At 36.2% G+C, this 16244-nt stretch overlaps 1 protein-coding gene across 1 annotated transcript in view; it reads left to right on the forward strand.

Moving 5' to 3' along the window:
* MALRD1 (MAM and LDL receptor class A domain containing 1) overlaps positions 1–16244 on the forward strand; it is a 910872-nt gene that overhangs the window by 120337 nt on the left and 774291 nt on the right. Inside the window, 1 exon segment of the mRNA XM_043967510.1 lies at positions 11387–11479. Within this exon segment, the coding sequence (XP_043823445.1) occupies positions 11387–11479 (93 nt within the window).

Genomic DNA, 16244 nt, shown 5'->3' on the forward strand with positions numbered 1-16244 from the left:
TCCACTGTGCCACCTAGCTGCCCCGGATTCTGTTTTTTAATCAACTCTGTCTGTGCTTCTGTTTATGGGAGAGTCCATCCCATTCACATTCACAGTTACAATTACTGTGAAATTATGATTAATGTGAAAATACAGTTGTATTTCCATCTGTCCAATTTTCCCCCTCTTTATATCTCTCTCTCTCTCTCTCTCTCTCTCTCTCTCTCTCTCTCTCTCTCTCTCTCTCTCTCTCTCTCTCTCTCTCTCTCTCCTTTCCCCTGTCTCTCCTCACCAGTGTTTTGCTTCTGACCACCACTTTCCTCAATCTAACCTCTATCTGCAACCCTCCTCTTTCCCCTTCCCTTCCTACTTCCTTATAGGGTAAGATAGATTTCTTTACCCAATTGAGTGTGTATGTTATTACTTCTTTGAACCAAATCTGATGAGAGTAAGGTTGAAACAATGCTCATTACCTTCATTCTTTCCCTTTACTATAATAAATCTTTTATGCTTCTTCATGTGATATAAGTTGCCCCATTCTGCATTCCCCATTCTTCTCTCACTATTTTGTTTTGAGTATATCAAATATGCTATGTGTTTGGCATTAAATATCTCATAAATTCCGTTCCATCAAATTAATTCTCTATTTTCCCAGATAATATGATAATTGTTGCTTTGTAATATCACATGGAATCTATGATATATTTCCTCATATTGCTTTTTAAACTTGTTTAGCTTTATCTAGGAATCGTATTATTGTTGAAGTACAAAATGACTAATTTACCTAATTCAATAAGCTATCTTGATGTTGTTTCAACATAGCCTTAAATTATGCATTAATTTGAATTATTTTTAACTATTGTATGACTATGTTAAGTTATGAATATTGAACATCTCTTTATTATTTTGTTTTTCCTTATTTTTATAAGAACACATACTTTACTTTTGTATGTAAATTATGTATACATTTGGGAATATTAAACTACCATGTATTTATTTTCTTGCTATGTTAATGGTCCTTTTCAATCCATTTTACTGGTTTGTTGTTATTGTTTTGTTGTGTTAGCAACATTTAGAGGTACTAATATTTTGTAGGTTTAGTTTGTGCTCAGAAGGACCTAATATATGAATGTTTTATCATCATCATCATTTTGGTTTTGTTTGTGCTCTTGAATTTTCTAAATAAAATATTTGCAATTTGGGATAGATTTTTCTGATCAAAATACATTTCTATGAAGCTTAAATCTTAGATTGATTTCTGTTAGTGTCTTGTGGATTCTATAATTTTTCACTTAGCCCTATTTTCAATATTACCTGGAAATTTTATTATATGATTTCTTGAAATCAGGAATTCACACTCATTAATTACATTTTTGGGAGGTTAATAATTCTCAGACACTTTGATTTGTAGTGCTCTCTAGGCTTCCATTGCTATTTGATTATCTTGTCATCTATTTTTGTATTTTTCTTTTCCATTTGGTTTATTCCATTTCATTGATTTATTAAGATTTTAAACTGATTGTTCCAAGTTCCTTTTCTATTTCTTCACTGATTTCACCTGTACCTTTAGATACAAGGTAACAAATCTTTATGTCATTCAAAAATATTTATTAGGGGCACTTGCTATCTTCCAGTCACTGTTTATCTTACTGGGTTTATTAAACATTCTGGAAATTCATATAATAGACTTATTTTTAATTCTGGTGTGGTGATGGTATATTGTTATCTCCTCCCCCAAACTTTCAAAGTCCTACTTTTCTCTTTCATTTTAATGTTTTTCCTTGCTTACTAAATTTGTCAATTCTTCTGCTATATTTTTCCTGGATGATTATTTTCCCCCATAAGAATGCTTTTTACATTCTTTTGTTGTTGTGTTACTTTATTAAGTGTATTTGTTCTTATTTATTGGTTAGAAGGGGAATTAGGCTTAATCATAAGCACTTCCTGTTACTAGAACCATTTTCTTTATTTTCACGGAATTCTATCACATGTGGAGTAGGAAAAAAAAAAGGAGAGAAACCTTATATATAAAATTCAAACTCTCTTATAACTATCCCAGAATTGTAGTAATTCTAAGTCAACACAATTTGATCATTCCTGGTAATTAAGGGAAGCCTTTTGGTCTTTATCTAGTTCTATCCAACAGGTATCCACATCATGAGTCAAAACAGATGATACTTTTGCTGACTGTGCGAGGCAAAGTTCAGTGTGTCTTGGATGCTTCATTGTTGACATAATGGGTTAGTAATATCTCTGGCACTGAAAAACACTGGCAAAGGCATCTGTTTATGTTTGTGGGTGAATTCCAGGTCAGATATTATGTTATATATGTTTATTTCCCAAGGATACCCTTGGCATTTTTAATGTTCACTATATTCCCTGTAAGGAAGAAACTAGAGAATGAGAAGAGTCCAGATAAAATTTAAAGTATATTTTTAATATCTCTATGTCTTTTCTTTTGAGAGTATCTTGCTGAAAATTGCTTCTTTACTAGAAGTTCACTTAATGAAATGGTAATAAGAGTTTTGGTCAGTAAGAAAGTAGAAGAAATATCCCAATAAAGCTATAGGAAAACTGCGAAGCAGGCAACTATATGGAGATAATCAGAGTGCAATTAATGAATTCTCTAAGTGGCATCTATTTTGTTTTTGTTTTTTTGTTTTTTTGTTTTTTGGAGGGGCAATGAGGATTAAGTGACTTGCCCAGTGTCACACAGCTAGTAATTGTCAAGTGTCTGAGACCAGATTTGAACTTAGGTCCTCCTGAATCCATGGCTGGTGCTTTATCCACTGCACCACCTAGCTGCCCCTCTCTAAATGGCATCTTAAAAATAATTCTTAAAGCAGGAGAAAAAGGCTAAGGATGGAGTAAAAATAACCTGATGCTATATGATTCTGTAAACAACTAACATTTATGAAATGTCTCCTGCATGCAAGACACTGCTGATGATTAAGATATGATGTTTTTTTCATGCCCAATGAGCTTAAATTCTATCCAGAGAAGTAGATCATGTACATCAGTAAATATAGTACAAGGAAAAGTATAAAAAGAAAAACTGGGAGGAATAGTTCTCTATAGAGAAGGTAGCACCTGAATTGGACCTTGAAGGAAGACACATTTTTTGAAGGGTGGAGATGAGAAGAGAGTTTGTTGTAGGACTAGAAAACATATAGAGTCAAAGGTTTGGAGGTAGGAAATGGATTCTTAAGGTTGGAGAGTAGCTTATAGTCCAGTTTTTATGGAACATAAAGTTTGCAAAGAGAATAGGGACTGACACCATTATTTCATTGGTATAGACTCTGGAGTACAGAGAACTCCTTTATAATGAAATATCTGCAAATGCAGGCCAGCTCCTTCTTACAACCTAGAGTTTTAGAAAATTGAATCTCTGATAGGTTAAATTACTTGCCCAAGATCATACAGTTAGTATATGTCAGAGTCAAGACTTGATCCCAGATTTTCCTAGCTCTGAATCTGGTCACTGTGGCATACTCAAGTGGAACATTCCTAAATGGGAATGGAAAAAATTGCTGGAAACCAGACTGTAAAGGGCCTTAAGATTATTGTGGTAGCTTTGTGAAGGATGAGTTAAGGATGATTGGGAAGAGAGAACTATTAGCCTATTATAGTAGTACTGGTGTGAGGGATGAGGGCTTACAACTATTGGATATATGAAAAAGAGATGAGATAAGAGAAATGTTATGGAGGGATAATCAGTAAAATTTGGCAATTGATAGCTCTGGGAGTGGAGAGAGATGAATGTAGGACTATTCTGAAGCTGTGATTTTAGAAGCCTGGGCAGACTGGGTTGCCATCAATAGGAATAAGGAAGTTTGGAGGAAAAGCAGGCATGTAAGTGGAAGATAATGAGTTTCAGTTTGGACATACTCAGTTTGAGATACTTAACTTGGAAATCTTTGCCAGAGAGTGACTAGAGCTCAGGAGAGAGATTAGGGATGGAAATTTAGATATGGGAGACATCTCTATAGAAAGGTGAAGAGCTGATACTAGGCAGATGATGAGAAGTGCAAGAGATTATATGTATAGAGAAGAAAAAAATGCCCAGCTCAAAGTCCTAGGAAGTTCTTATTCCATGGGGAAGGCAGAATGGCAGCAGATATATAATAAGCCAGTTTGGAGGCTGAGAAAAAGAAAAATATTCTAACTCCTCTTGCCAGCCTCTTATGTCTATATACTTGCTATGAGCATCAGGGAGAGGGTTTAGCCAGTAGAGCAATGTCTTCTGCAGAGACCCAACTTTCCTTGATCATAAGAAATTGGAAAGTGACTGAAAAGAAGAGATTGAGGGTGAAGGGAAAGATTATGTGGAAATTCTAGAGGATACAATGTATGTGTGTGTGTGTGTGTGTGCGTGCGTGTGTGTGTGCGTGTGCGCGTGTGTGCACGCACGCATGCATGCATGTGAAAGAGAGAGAGAGAGAGAGAGAGAGAGAGAGAGAGAGAGAGAGAGAGAGGGAGGGAGGGGTAGGCAGGCAAGCAAACATGGCGGGGGGAGGCAGTGATGTCCTGGGGAGTGGTAGAATTGAGCTGCATGGATACAAGAATTATGGGTAGAGTTTGGGGCTTTTGAGAATCAGGGAACTTTCACTCAGGGGGACAACAACCCCAAGTCAATGGTATTAGGGAAACAGGAATTATAAATTTGATAGCCAATTTAAATTCATTTTAATTTAATAATAACATTTGCTGAGTGCTCACTATGTAAAGTCTTGTTCCAGGCCCTCAGTGGAGATGAAAAAGGAATGAGCTTTTCTTGGTTGGTCATACAGAAGTCAGTATATAACAATTTAATTGACACATCTTTGAAAATAAAAGCAAGTCCATAAAACTTAGCTTCAAAGAGTCATTAGGTTAAAGAACCAGCACCTGTTTTAGGAAAGCAAAAACCACTATCTAGGGATATATATATAAATTTCTACATTAGAAGGGGTTTTTTTTGGAATATTTTCTTTGAAAAGTGTTCCATTATCTACATCAGAATTTTTCTTACCAATACTTCATTTTCATTTAACTTATCATCATGTTTCATTTTAAAATATTTTGAATGAGAGAAATATTTTTGCAAATGTTATTACTAGTTTGATACAGCATGTACCTTCTAAAACTGGGAGGAGATGATGCCCCCCCCTTTTTTTCTCCAGGGCAATGAGGGTTAAGTGACTTGCCCAGGGTCACACAGCTAGTTAAGTGTCAAGTATCTGAGGCCGGATTTGAACTCAGGGAGTCCGGAATCCAGGGCCGGTGCTTTATCCACTGTGCCACCTAGCTGCCCACAATGATGCCCATTTTACCTACAAATGAACTGAGACTCTCTCTTTAGGCACTGTTGGAACCTTCAGTATTGTTTCCCACTCCTCTATGGAACCTTTAAGATGCACTGACCTCCCATCATATCCATTTTGTGCTGGATCGGGGAGCGGTGAATGCTTAAGAGTTCCCAGGATTAGGGAGATGGTTTGCGGAAAAATGACATTTCAGGCAAAGCAATCTGACTCTGATTCTGAGTCATACACCATTTTTAGCTATATGTCACTGAATCTGAGAGTTAGTGGAGTCTCAGAGGCTATCTAATAAGCCATTAACTAAATAAGAATCCTCTCTACAACATACCAGAGGAACAATGATTCACATCTCCCTCAAATCCTCCAAGGAAGTCAACATCTCGGGGCAACCCCGTCACCCTAGTGAGGTCATAGTCTTCTAGGGTTTGCTCACTCCTCTACCTTGATGCTGTAGCTCTTGTAGGGACAGTGACCTATGCCTAACCCCTCCCTTACATAGACATGAATTTCTGGGTGTTCAATATTTTTAATTGATTGCTTGATTTTTTATTTCTTTTCCTTGGAAATGTCTGTTTTTAACATTTAAATTTATGGAATTCACAGAAATAAAATTTACCTTTACTTTTACACTGGGGAAAAATGGATGTAGAAACAACTTTTTCTGTAACTGGGGTTTGTTTCACCAAGGAGCACTGCTACCATGTACTACATAGGCTTCATACAAATTGAGTGGAAGCTCTTGTTTTAGCGTTCTTGTCCCTACTGGAAATGAGGAGGTCAGGCTAAAAACAAAAAGAACAAAAAGAGAAAGACAAAAAAGGAACATTTTTAGGGAATATTTTCCTTGTAGGTTAAAATAGTTCTATCAGTATCATTCTAGGAAAGCAAAAGGAGTTTTTGTGACTAATAAAAAAAAAAAAAAACCAGAGCATCTTTTGAAATGTTTTTTTAAGGTAGGTATTCAATTTTTCTGTGCCACCTATTGAGGTTACATAGATATGAGTCTGAGAGCAGGGCACAGAAATAGAATAAAAGCCCATTTCATTTTTGTTGGAGGGAGGGAGGGAATTTTTATTTTACGATTCGTGTCATCAGTATGGAAAAGAATGCTAGGAAAATCTAGATCTCATTCATAACATGCCATTAAGTTTGGGGCATGAATAGCCATTTCTGTTTGGAAAGGGCTTTGATAAATTTGTGGGGAAAATGTAAATGTCCTCACTCCTCTTCAATTGGAGCTTGGGGAGTCCATTAGTCATTGTGCAAAAACGAGCCCATTTGCTCTAAATTGCTCCCAGAAAATGGAAGTGGGGGGAAACTGATGAATGCTACTTGCCACAACAGTCAGACTAAAAGCATCTGTGGTTGGTGCTGCTGAGGTCATCAGTGCTGAATAATAGAAACTGAGGAGAAAATAATAGAAAGAAAAATGAATGTCAGCCTTAACCCTAACTCCAATCTGCCCTGGCACAGCATAGCTTAAGAGAATAACTATCATCTGTTGTAAATTGGACAGTATAAGGCTGAACCTCAGATGTTGTCCACTGAAGATTTCAAAAGCTAGCATTTGTATAGTGTTGTAAAGTTTGTAAAATATTTTACAAATGTTATCTTTTTCTGTGAACTCACAACAACCTTTGGAAGGTTGATACTATTATTATCCCCAATTTATAGATGAAGAAACTGAGGCAGACAGAGGTTAAATAACTTTCCCAGGATTATACAACTAGTAAGTATCTGAAGTCACATTTGAACATTTGAACTCAGATCTTCCTGACTCCAGGTACTCTCTTATACCACATAGCTACCTTTTAATTACTACTCATTAGCTGTAACATAAGGAGAATGTTAATTTACTGTGTTTATACTAGTCCATGGAATGAACAGTTAAGCTATTATCATTAAGTGGTTTTGAACAGGAGGAAGAATAGTACCTTATATGCATATAACATTTGCAGATATAGAGTGATGCAATAGTACTTTGTCAAGATGAAAGGCTTTAGTAAGTGTTTACTATTTGCCAGGCATTGTGCATAGCAGTTGGTAGCCATAACATTACACATGATACAAAAAATTAAGCATTTATTAAGATTCTAAGTAGCTGGATCCGTGCTGGATCCTGGTGATACAAAGAAAAGAAACAATTCAATTCTTGTTTTCAAGGAATATAACTAATAAGGGGAGAGAACAAATGCAAATGGAGGCCAGGAAAGGGGGTTTCAATCTGACAAATCGCAGTTATGATGAGTTGGTGTCAAGTCAAGTCAAGATGCATGTGCTAGGCACTGCTTTAAGCACTGGGAATATAAAGAAAGGCAAAAAAGTCCCACATAAAACCTAATTTCTGCTCTCAGGGAGCTCAGTCTAATAGGGGAGATTACATACACACGTCTATACACAAACAAGATATATATATACTTTAAACTGGAGGTGATCTCCCAGAGAAGGGACTGAAATTAGGTATGTCTAGGAAAGGTTTCTTACAAAAAGTAAGACTTTAGCTGAGACTTGAAGGAATCCAAAGAAGTCAGGCAGAGATGAGGGAGAACATTCCAGACAATCAATTAGCATGCCCTTTTCAGAAGGAATTTTAGTACTGACTTTTTAACTGTTCAGAGTCAGAGATAGAAAGCAGGGGAAAGGGAATATAGGATGGCAGGAAAGATGACAAGATGGCTCCACCAGATCAGATGTGAAATTTGTTCTGGATTAGGGCTTTGGAAACATAGTGGGCTGGGTGAATATACACTCATATGTCAATAAAGATAGCTCAGAAACAGGGAAAGAATCCTGAGACTGAGTGGGTTTACAGCCCCAGGGGACTTGGTTTGTGATTTCTGGAGGTCCATTCCATTTCAGGAAGGAAAATGTGTGGCAATAGCAGGAAAATTGTAGAAAATATAAAGGATAGAATGGGTCTCGGGCTAACCAGATACAATAGGTGAGGTGATTTTGTGCTTACTCACCAATCTTGAGAGCTCATCAACTTATGACTGTTCTTTCTTAAGAGGCAGCATGGTACAAATTCCAGTGACGCCTAAAAACTTGCTTCTGCTTTTGCTTCACTTTGTGACAATAGGAAGTGATTGATCTTCTCCCTACCTCAGGAGGCCTCCTAGAATTTATCTACTGGAATACACACTGTTCCCCACCCACAACATTCCATCTCTTGGGCAGTACTCTATAACTGGGATGCACTACCTCCTCACTATTGTCTCAAAGTCTCTCTCACTTCCTTTAAAACTAAGTTCAGTTCTGATTTCTCCCCCTACCCCAAATTGTAAGTGCCCTTCCTCCAGAAATGACTGTTTATCTATTTTTCATATATTAACAAAGTAATCCCTTTCCACATAATTCCCCCTTCCAATAGAATGTAAGCTCCTTGAAGGCAAGGTACAATTTGACCAAAAACTACAAAAAAACCCCAAAACACAGCAAATCTTCTTTGCCCTAGCACCTAGTACAAGTACATGCATGATAAATTCTAGCTAAATTAATTAACCAGATACATTGGAAGAGAGTTGAGATCTGTGTTGATGGAATGAGTTTCCCATGCTGATGAAATCACAAATGCTTTACTACTCTTAAAAAAACTATTCAGTGATAATATGTACTTCATCATATTGACCAGTGTACTTGCACCTGCATGAATGTTAATGGCATTAACCTTTTTGGAAAACATTATAGCATCAGAGATTTAGAGATGGAAGGGAACTCACACATCATTTCCAATGTATAATTTTTGCATTTGTATCACCAATGTCTGGCAAAGAGAAGGTGCTTAATAAATACAAGTGGGTTAGGTTATCTGAGATGAGTCAACAGAGATCCAGAGAGATTAAGGAACAAAGTCAAGTCGCTAGTAAATGGAGAACCAGAATTAAAAGACAGAATATCTGACAACAAAACTAACACTCTTTCCTTTGTACCAGGTGGTCTCTTTCATTCTAGACAACTTTTTTGTGAGATGGCACAGTAGATAGATCGTGAGTTCTGGGACTGAAGTCAGGAAGAATTGAGTTCAAATTTGACTGAAGTCACTGCCTTGCTATCTGATCCTGAGCAAATCACTTAACCTCTGTTTGTATCAGTTTCTTCAGCTGTAAAATAGGGGTAATGATAGCACCTACCTCCTAGAATTGTTGTTAGGATCAAATGAGATACTAATTGTAATATGCTTGGTACAGTCCTGGCACATGTTTGGTACATAATAAATGCGTATTTCCTTTGTTTCTTCTGTAGTGAATCAGAATATCCATGCAAATATGTGTAGGATACACTCTATTATATTTGGAATTTGAAATTCAGGGTAGAGGCCAGAGTGCAGGGGAGTGAGAAATGGATAAGTACAGGGGAACTCTTTGGGAGGAATGGGATTAATGAAAGAAAGTGAAAGTATGAGTAGGAAAGGTTACTAAGGAGAATAAATGCTTACAAGTGCCTGAGGAAAATGCACATCATATAAAATTCGATTTGAACCTAAATGAAATGTTCAAATGTAGTTTCTATGCTCATAATAAAGGCAGAAATAGAGGGAATCCCCGGGCTCAGGCTGACTGAGTTTGTTGTTATTCAGTTCATTTTCATGTTCCCAATGCATGATGGGTAATGACAGAACAAAGAGGCAAGTATCTCTGAGTATCAGAGTCAATTTCTTCACAGGAGGTGTAATACTTGGGCAAGTCAAATTGACCAACATTTTCATAGAGAAGAGTAAGAGGGACATGTGATTATCTTCCCAAATACCAAATCATCTCTGATAATCATTGAGATCATGGTGTTATAGTGAACATTTTGGGTCTGGCCCATCATAGATCAATAATCTTTGTCCTATAATCTAGAAGTAACGAATTAGCATTTATTAAATATGTAATGTATGCCAGGCTCTGTGCTATGTTATAGGGTTAGTATTAGGATAAAATACATTTTTCCACTCAGAAAAGTCAGCACACCTGTTCATATTTATGTGGCTTGAAACCTAAAGAACTTGGACAGAGAACAGGGATGGAAATGTTAAAATCATATATCATAACATCCCAAGGTGATGATTGGGTCATGTTTCAGAAGTTCTTTGGGAAGATCATTTGAAATTCTGAAAGCCATTTCCTATAAAAACAATGTTACAAATACTGGTTAGGTTAGTAGGATCAGTCCACAAAAGTTAATTTTTACCCATACTATACTTGGAATGAAGTCACAACTGAAATAACCCTGGGGCAAATGTGGCTTTGTTCTGTAATACTGACATGAAGGAAACTATTTCCTCCTAGACTTCCTTCTTTAAGTGACTATGCTTCCCCCCCTCTCCTTGTGGACTCTACTGCCTCATACCACTGTGGTAATCCCCCTTCTTTCTCTCTCTACACACACACACACACACACACACACACACACACACACACACATATACATACACACACATGTGTATGTATAATAACTTATACCTAGGCAGTATTATAGACCAATATACCTTTGATTCTTTGGGGGGGGGGGGAGCAAGTTCCAACTGGGAAGGGGTGGTGCAAAATCCCACATTGTCCCAATTATGGCACTGATTGAGGGCAGGGGTGGGGGAGCCACTGCCAGAGTTCTGGCCACTTTAAATCTCATCTGCAGAAAAGAAGGTACCATTCTACATCATTTAAGAAGGGGCATCTGTCTACACTTACAAATGGCTTATACCAGAGCACGCATGGCTATTAACACTACATTAATTACTCCTGGAGTGGTTTTGTCTGTTTTGAGTAAGTTTTAGTTTTACTGAACTATTTTCTTTCTTTTTTACTCTTTGTTACAAATGATGGCTATCTGGGTAGAAAAAGAGCAGAGTTGAGATATTTTTTGAAATAAAGCTATTAAAAACCCCTCTAATGCTTATGCCTGTGTGACCTTGGAACAAGTTACTTAACTTTCATGGGTCTCAGTTTCCTAATCTATAAAATAAAGGGGTGTATTAGAAAGTCATTAAGATCTCTTCTAGCTTTAAATCTATCATCTTATTAGTACAAATTTAAAATAAAGAATTATGAGAATGAGTTCGGGGACTGAAGGGATTCATTTTAAGAAATAACATATATACATATTATATTTTCTGCAATCTACAGGAGAAAGAAATACTATGGACAAGTGATGCTTCAACCATGGGTGAGTGGATGAAAACAGAAGTGTCTGTACCTGAGACCATGACAACATTCAAGGTATTGAAGGAGAAATTATCAATATTTGTCTACTTTATAAAAGTTTCATAAGAATTTTGATTTGACATTTTTTTTTAGTGAGGTAATTGGGGTTAAGTGACTTGCCCAGGGTAACACAGCTAGTAAGTGTTAAGTGTCTGAGGCCAGATTTGAACTCAGGTCCTCCTGACTCCAAGGCCGGTGCTCTATCCACTGCGCCACCTAGCTGTCCCTATTTGACATTTTCTATTATGATCCGCAAAATTGGGTAGAGTAACTTTCAAGTTGGCTTGGTACAAAGGATAGCAGGCTGGACTTGCAATCAGGAATAACTGGGATATAATCCCACCTCTGACACTGGATTTGTGACCCTGGGAAGATCACTTAACCTTTTTATGTCTGAGATTTATTACATCTGTGTTGGTGCGAAGAGTTTCTATATTGACAAAATGACAGCTCCTTACTAGCACAGAGAAATCGTAACACGCTCAAGTGCTACTCCCATGGTTCTCATTTTCCTTGGCTTCAGTCAGTGCTTTCAGTTGCTCTTCCATAGAGCTGCATTGAACATTCAGGCAGGAAGAAACATAACTTGTTATTTTGACTTCACCTGTGTATTCAATATGACAATGCTATGTATACAGTAATTTATATTCCTGAAACCTAGGACATACTTGATTGATGCTATTTCTAAAGAATTGATGGGAAGCTGCTGAGATCTTATATTCACCAGGGATTGAGATTATTAACAAGGCTACTCTATAATGGGAAACTCTTCTGTTTGCATTTACTCTATCTGTAGTGAATTAAAATAGGAACAGGTATGGGTTATGACTATTTATACAGTGACATAATTATAAAGTCATGGAGAAGTTTTTGCATTTGGCTGATCCTACCAGTTTTGGTACTTTGTCCTCCAGACTCAGAGCTCTGCATCCCCAAATCAGAAGCAGAAGATGAGAAACAATGACATATGTAGAGAAGACAGTATTTTGCTCTTGGCATTCCACATGATATATCTGAACTATATCATTTTTATAGCAAATCCAGAAAAGTTCAGTTTTTCTCTTGGCCTGTTATACTCACATTTACACACACACACACACACACACACACACACATTCTTATTTTTGTTTCTTGCTGACATCTAGTTTTTAACCCCCAAAGACACCAACATTACATTGGTTTTGGAATACTACTGAATGTAATGGAAGGATAAAATTTAAATGAAGTCTCATATTCAAACTTATAGCTAAAAACAGAGGTAAACAGGTTTTGTTGCTGTAGGAGTGCTTGACACAGTGCCTGGTGCACAATAAGTACTTAATTAACGCTCGCTGCCTTGACTTGTTTTTAAGCACATCGGAAGATGCTTTTGGTTTCCAAACTCTCATTCATGGTCAGCTGCACTTAGCATCACACTAATTAAGCATCAATTAGCATCACACTAATGAAGAAACGGAATGATTTCTATGATCAAAACATGGTTTCACATCGTTTTCAAAATCCAGGTTATTAGAAGGGGGGGAAAGTACAAAGGGGTAAATAGAATGGAGGGGAATAGACAGTCAGTAATAATAACTGTGAATGTGAATGGGATGAACTCTGCTATAAAACGGAAGCAAATTGCAGAGTGGATTAAAAACCAGAATCCTACAATATGCTGTTTACAAGAAACACATTTGAAGCAGAGAGATACACACAGAGTAAAGGTAAAAGGCTGGAGCAGAATATATTATGCTTCAGCTAAAGTAAAAAAAGCAGGGGTAGCAATCCTTATCTCAGACAAAGTGCAGGCAAAAATAGATCTCATTAAAAGAGATAAGGAAGGAAATTACATCTTGCTTAAAGGTACTATAGATAATGAAGTAATATCAATATTGAATATGTATGCGCCAAGTGGTATAGCATCCAAGTTCTTAGAGGAGAAGTTAAATGAGTTACAAGAGGAATTAGACAGTAATACTATACTAGTGGGGGTTCTGAATCTCCCCCTCTCAGAATTAGATAAATCTAGCCAAAAAATAAATAAGAAAGAAGTGAAAGAGGTGAATAGATTACTAGAAAAGTTAGACATGATAGATGTCTGGAGAAAATTGAATGGGGATAGAAAGGAATATACCTTTTTCTCAGCAGTACATGGCACGTTTTCAAAAATTGACCATGTATTAGGGCACAAAAACATCATAGTTAAATGTTGAAAGGCAGAAATAGTAAATGCATCCTTCTCAGATCATGATGCCATAAAAATTACATGTAAGAAAGAGCCAGGGAAAAGTAGAATGAAAATCAATTGGAAACTAAATAATTTCATTCTAAAGAATAAATGGGCCAAACCACAAATCATAGAAACAATAACTATATCCAAGAGAATGACAATAATGAGACAACATACCAAAATCTATGGGATGCAGCCAAAGCAGTGCTTAGGGGAAAATTTATAGCTCTAAATGCTTACATGAATAAAAAAGAGAAAGAGGAGATTAATGAATTGGGCATGCAGCTTAAAAAGCTAGAAAAAGAACAAATTAGAAATCCCCAATTAGATACTAAATTAGAGATCCTAAAAATCAAAGGAGAAATTAATAAGATTGAAAGCAAAAAAACTATAGAATTAATCAATAAAACTAAGAGCTGGTTTTATGAAAAAACCAATAAAATAGATAAAATATTGGTTAATTTGATTTAAAAAAAGAAAGAAGAAAACCAAATTACCAGGATCAAAAATGAAAGGGGGGATGTTACCACCAATGAAGTGGAAATTAAATCAATAATTAGGAATTATTATTATTATTATTTTGGAATTGAAAGTTACTTTTATTTATTTTTTTCATTTATTTAGAAATTTATTTTCCCCAATTACCTGTAAAAACAATTTTAACGTCCATTTTTGAAACTGTGCTCCAAATTCTCTTCCTTCCTTCCTTCCTTCCCACCATCCCCTTAAGAATGTAAGCAATTCAATATAAGTTATACATGTGTGGTCATGCAAAACATTTCCATATTTTTCAGGTTATGAAAGAAAACAGACCAAAAACTCGAGAAAAATTAACTTAAAAATTATGCTTCAATCTGTATTCAGACTCCATCAGTTCTTTCTCAGGAGATGGATTGCATTTTTCATCATAAGTCCTTCAGAGTTGTCTTGAATCATTATATTTCTGAGAATAGTTAAGTCGTTCATAGCTGTCCATCTTACAGTATTGCTGTTACTTTGTATACAATACATTTCACTTTGCATCAGTTCATGTACCTCTTTCCAGGTTTTTCTGTGAGCATCCTGCTCATCATTTCTTATAGCAAAATAGTGTTCCATTATAATCTCATCCCACGATTTGTTCAGGCATTCCCCAGTCAATGGACATCCCCTCAATTTTGAATTCTTTGCACCAGAAAAGAGCTTTCATAAATTTTTTTTTGGTACGTATTGGTCTTTTAACTTTACAAAGCACTTTCTTTTTTTTGTTTCCAATTCATTTTTAAAAAATTTAATTTAATTTTACATATAAGGTATTTTATTTTTTCCATTACATGTAAAGATAGTTCTCAACTTTTGCTTATACAAGCTTTACAATTTCAGATTTTTCTCCCTCCCACCCCTCCCTCCCCCCTCCCCTAGACAGCAGGTAATCTGATATGGGTTATATCTATATACATATACATATATAGATATAGATATATATCTATACACAAATATATCTATATACGCATAATAACATCAATCCTATTTCTGAATTAGTCCTGTTATAAGAGAAAAAATCAGAGCAATGATGAAAAACCTCAAAATAGAAAAAAAAACCCAACAGCACCCAAAACAAAAGAAATAGTATGGTTCATTCAGCATCTATACTCTGCAGTTCTTTTTTTTTTTCTTGGATTTGGAGATCTTCTTCTATCATGAGTTCCCTGGAACTCTTCTGTACCATTGCATTGGTGAGAAGAATATAGTCCATCACAGTAGATCAACAATCAATGTTGATGATACTGTGTACAATGTTCCTCTGGTTCTGCTCATCTCACTCATCATCAGCTCACGCAAGACCCTCCAGGTTTCTCTGAACTCCTCTTGCTCATCATTTCTTACAGCACAATAGTATTCCATTGTATTCATATACCACAACTTGTCCAGCCATTCCCCAGTTGATGGGCACCCCTCAACTTCCAATTCCTTGCCACTACATAAAGAGCAGCTATAAATATTTTTGTACATGTGGGTCCCTTTCCCCTTTCCATGATTTCTTTGGGGAAAAGACCCAAAAGTGGTATTGCTGGGTCAAAGGGTATGCACAGCTTTATCGCTCTTTGGGCAGAATTCCAAATTGCTCTCCAGAATGGTTGGATCAGTTCACAGCTCCACCAACAATGAATTAGTGTTCCAATTTTCCCACAGCTTCTCCAACATTTATTATTTTCCTTTTTTGTCATTTTAGCCAATCTTATAGGTGTCAGGTGGTACCTCAGAGTTGTTTTAATTTGCATCTCTCTAATCATTAGAGATTTAGAGCATTTTTAATTAGGAATTATTTTGCCCAACTGTATGCCAATAAATTTGACAATCTAAATAAAATGGATGAATATTTACAAAAATACAAACTGCCCAGGTTAACTGAAGAGGAAATCAAATCCTTAAATAAACCCATATTAGAAAAAGAAATTGAACAAGCCATTAATGAACTCCCTAAGAAAAAATCCCCAGGGCCAGATGGGTTTATGGGTGAATTTTACCAAACATTTAAAGAACAATTAATACTAATATTATACAAATTATTTGGAAAAATAGGTGAAG

This window comes from Dromiciops gliroides, chromosome 5 (assembly GCF_019393635.1).
Source record: "Dromiciops gliroides isolate mDroGli1 chromosome 5, mDroGli1.pri, whole genome shotgun sequence".
Classification (NCBI taxonomy): Eukaryota; Metazoa; Chordata; class Mammalia; order Microbiotheria; family Microbiotheriidae; genus Dromiciops; species Dromiciops gliroides.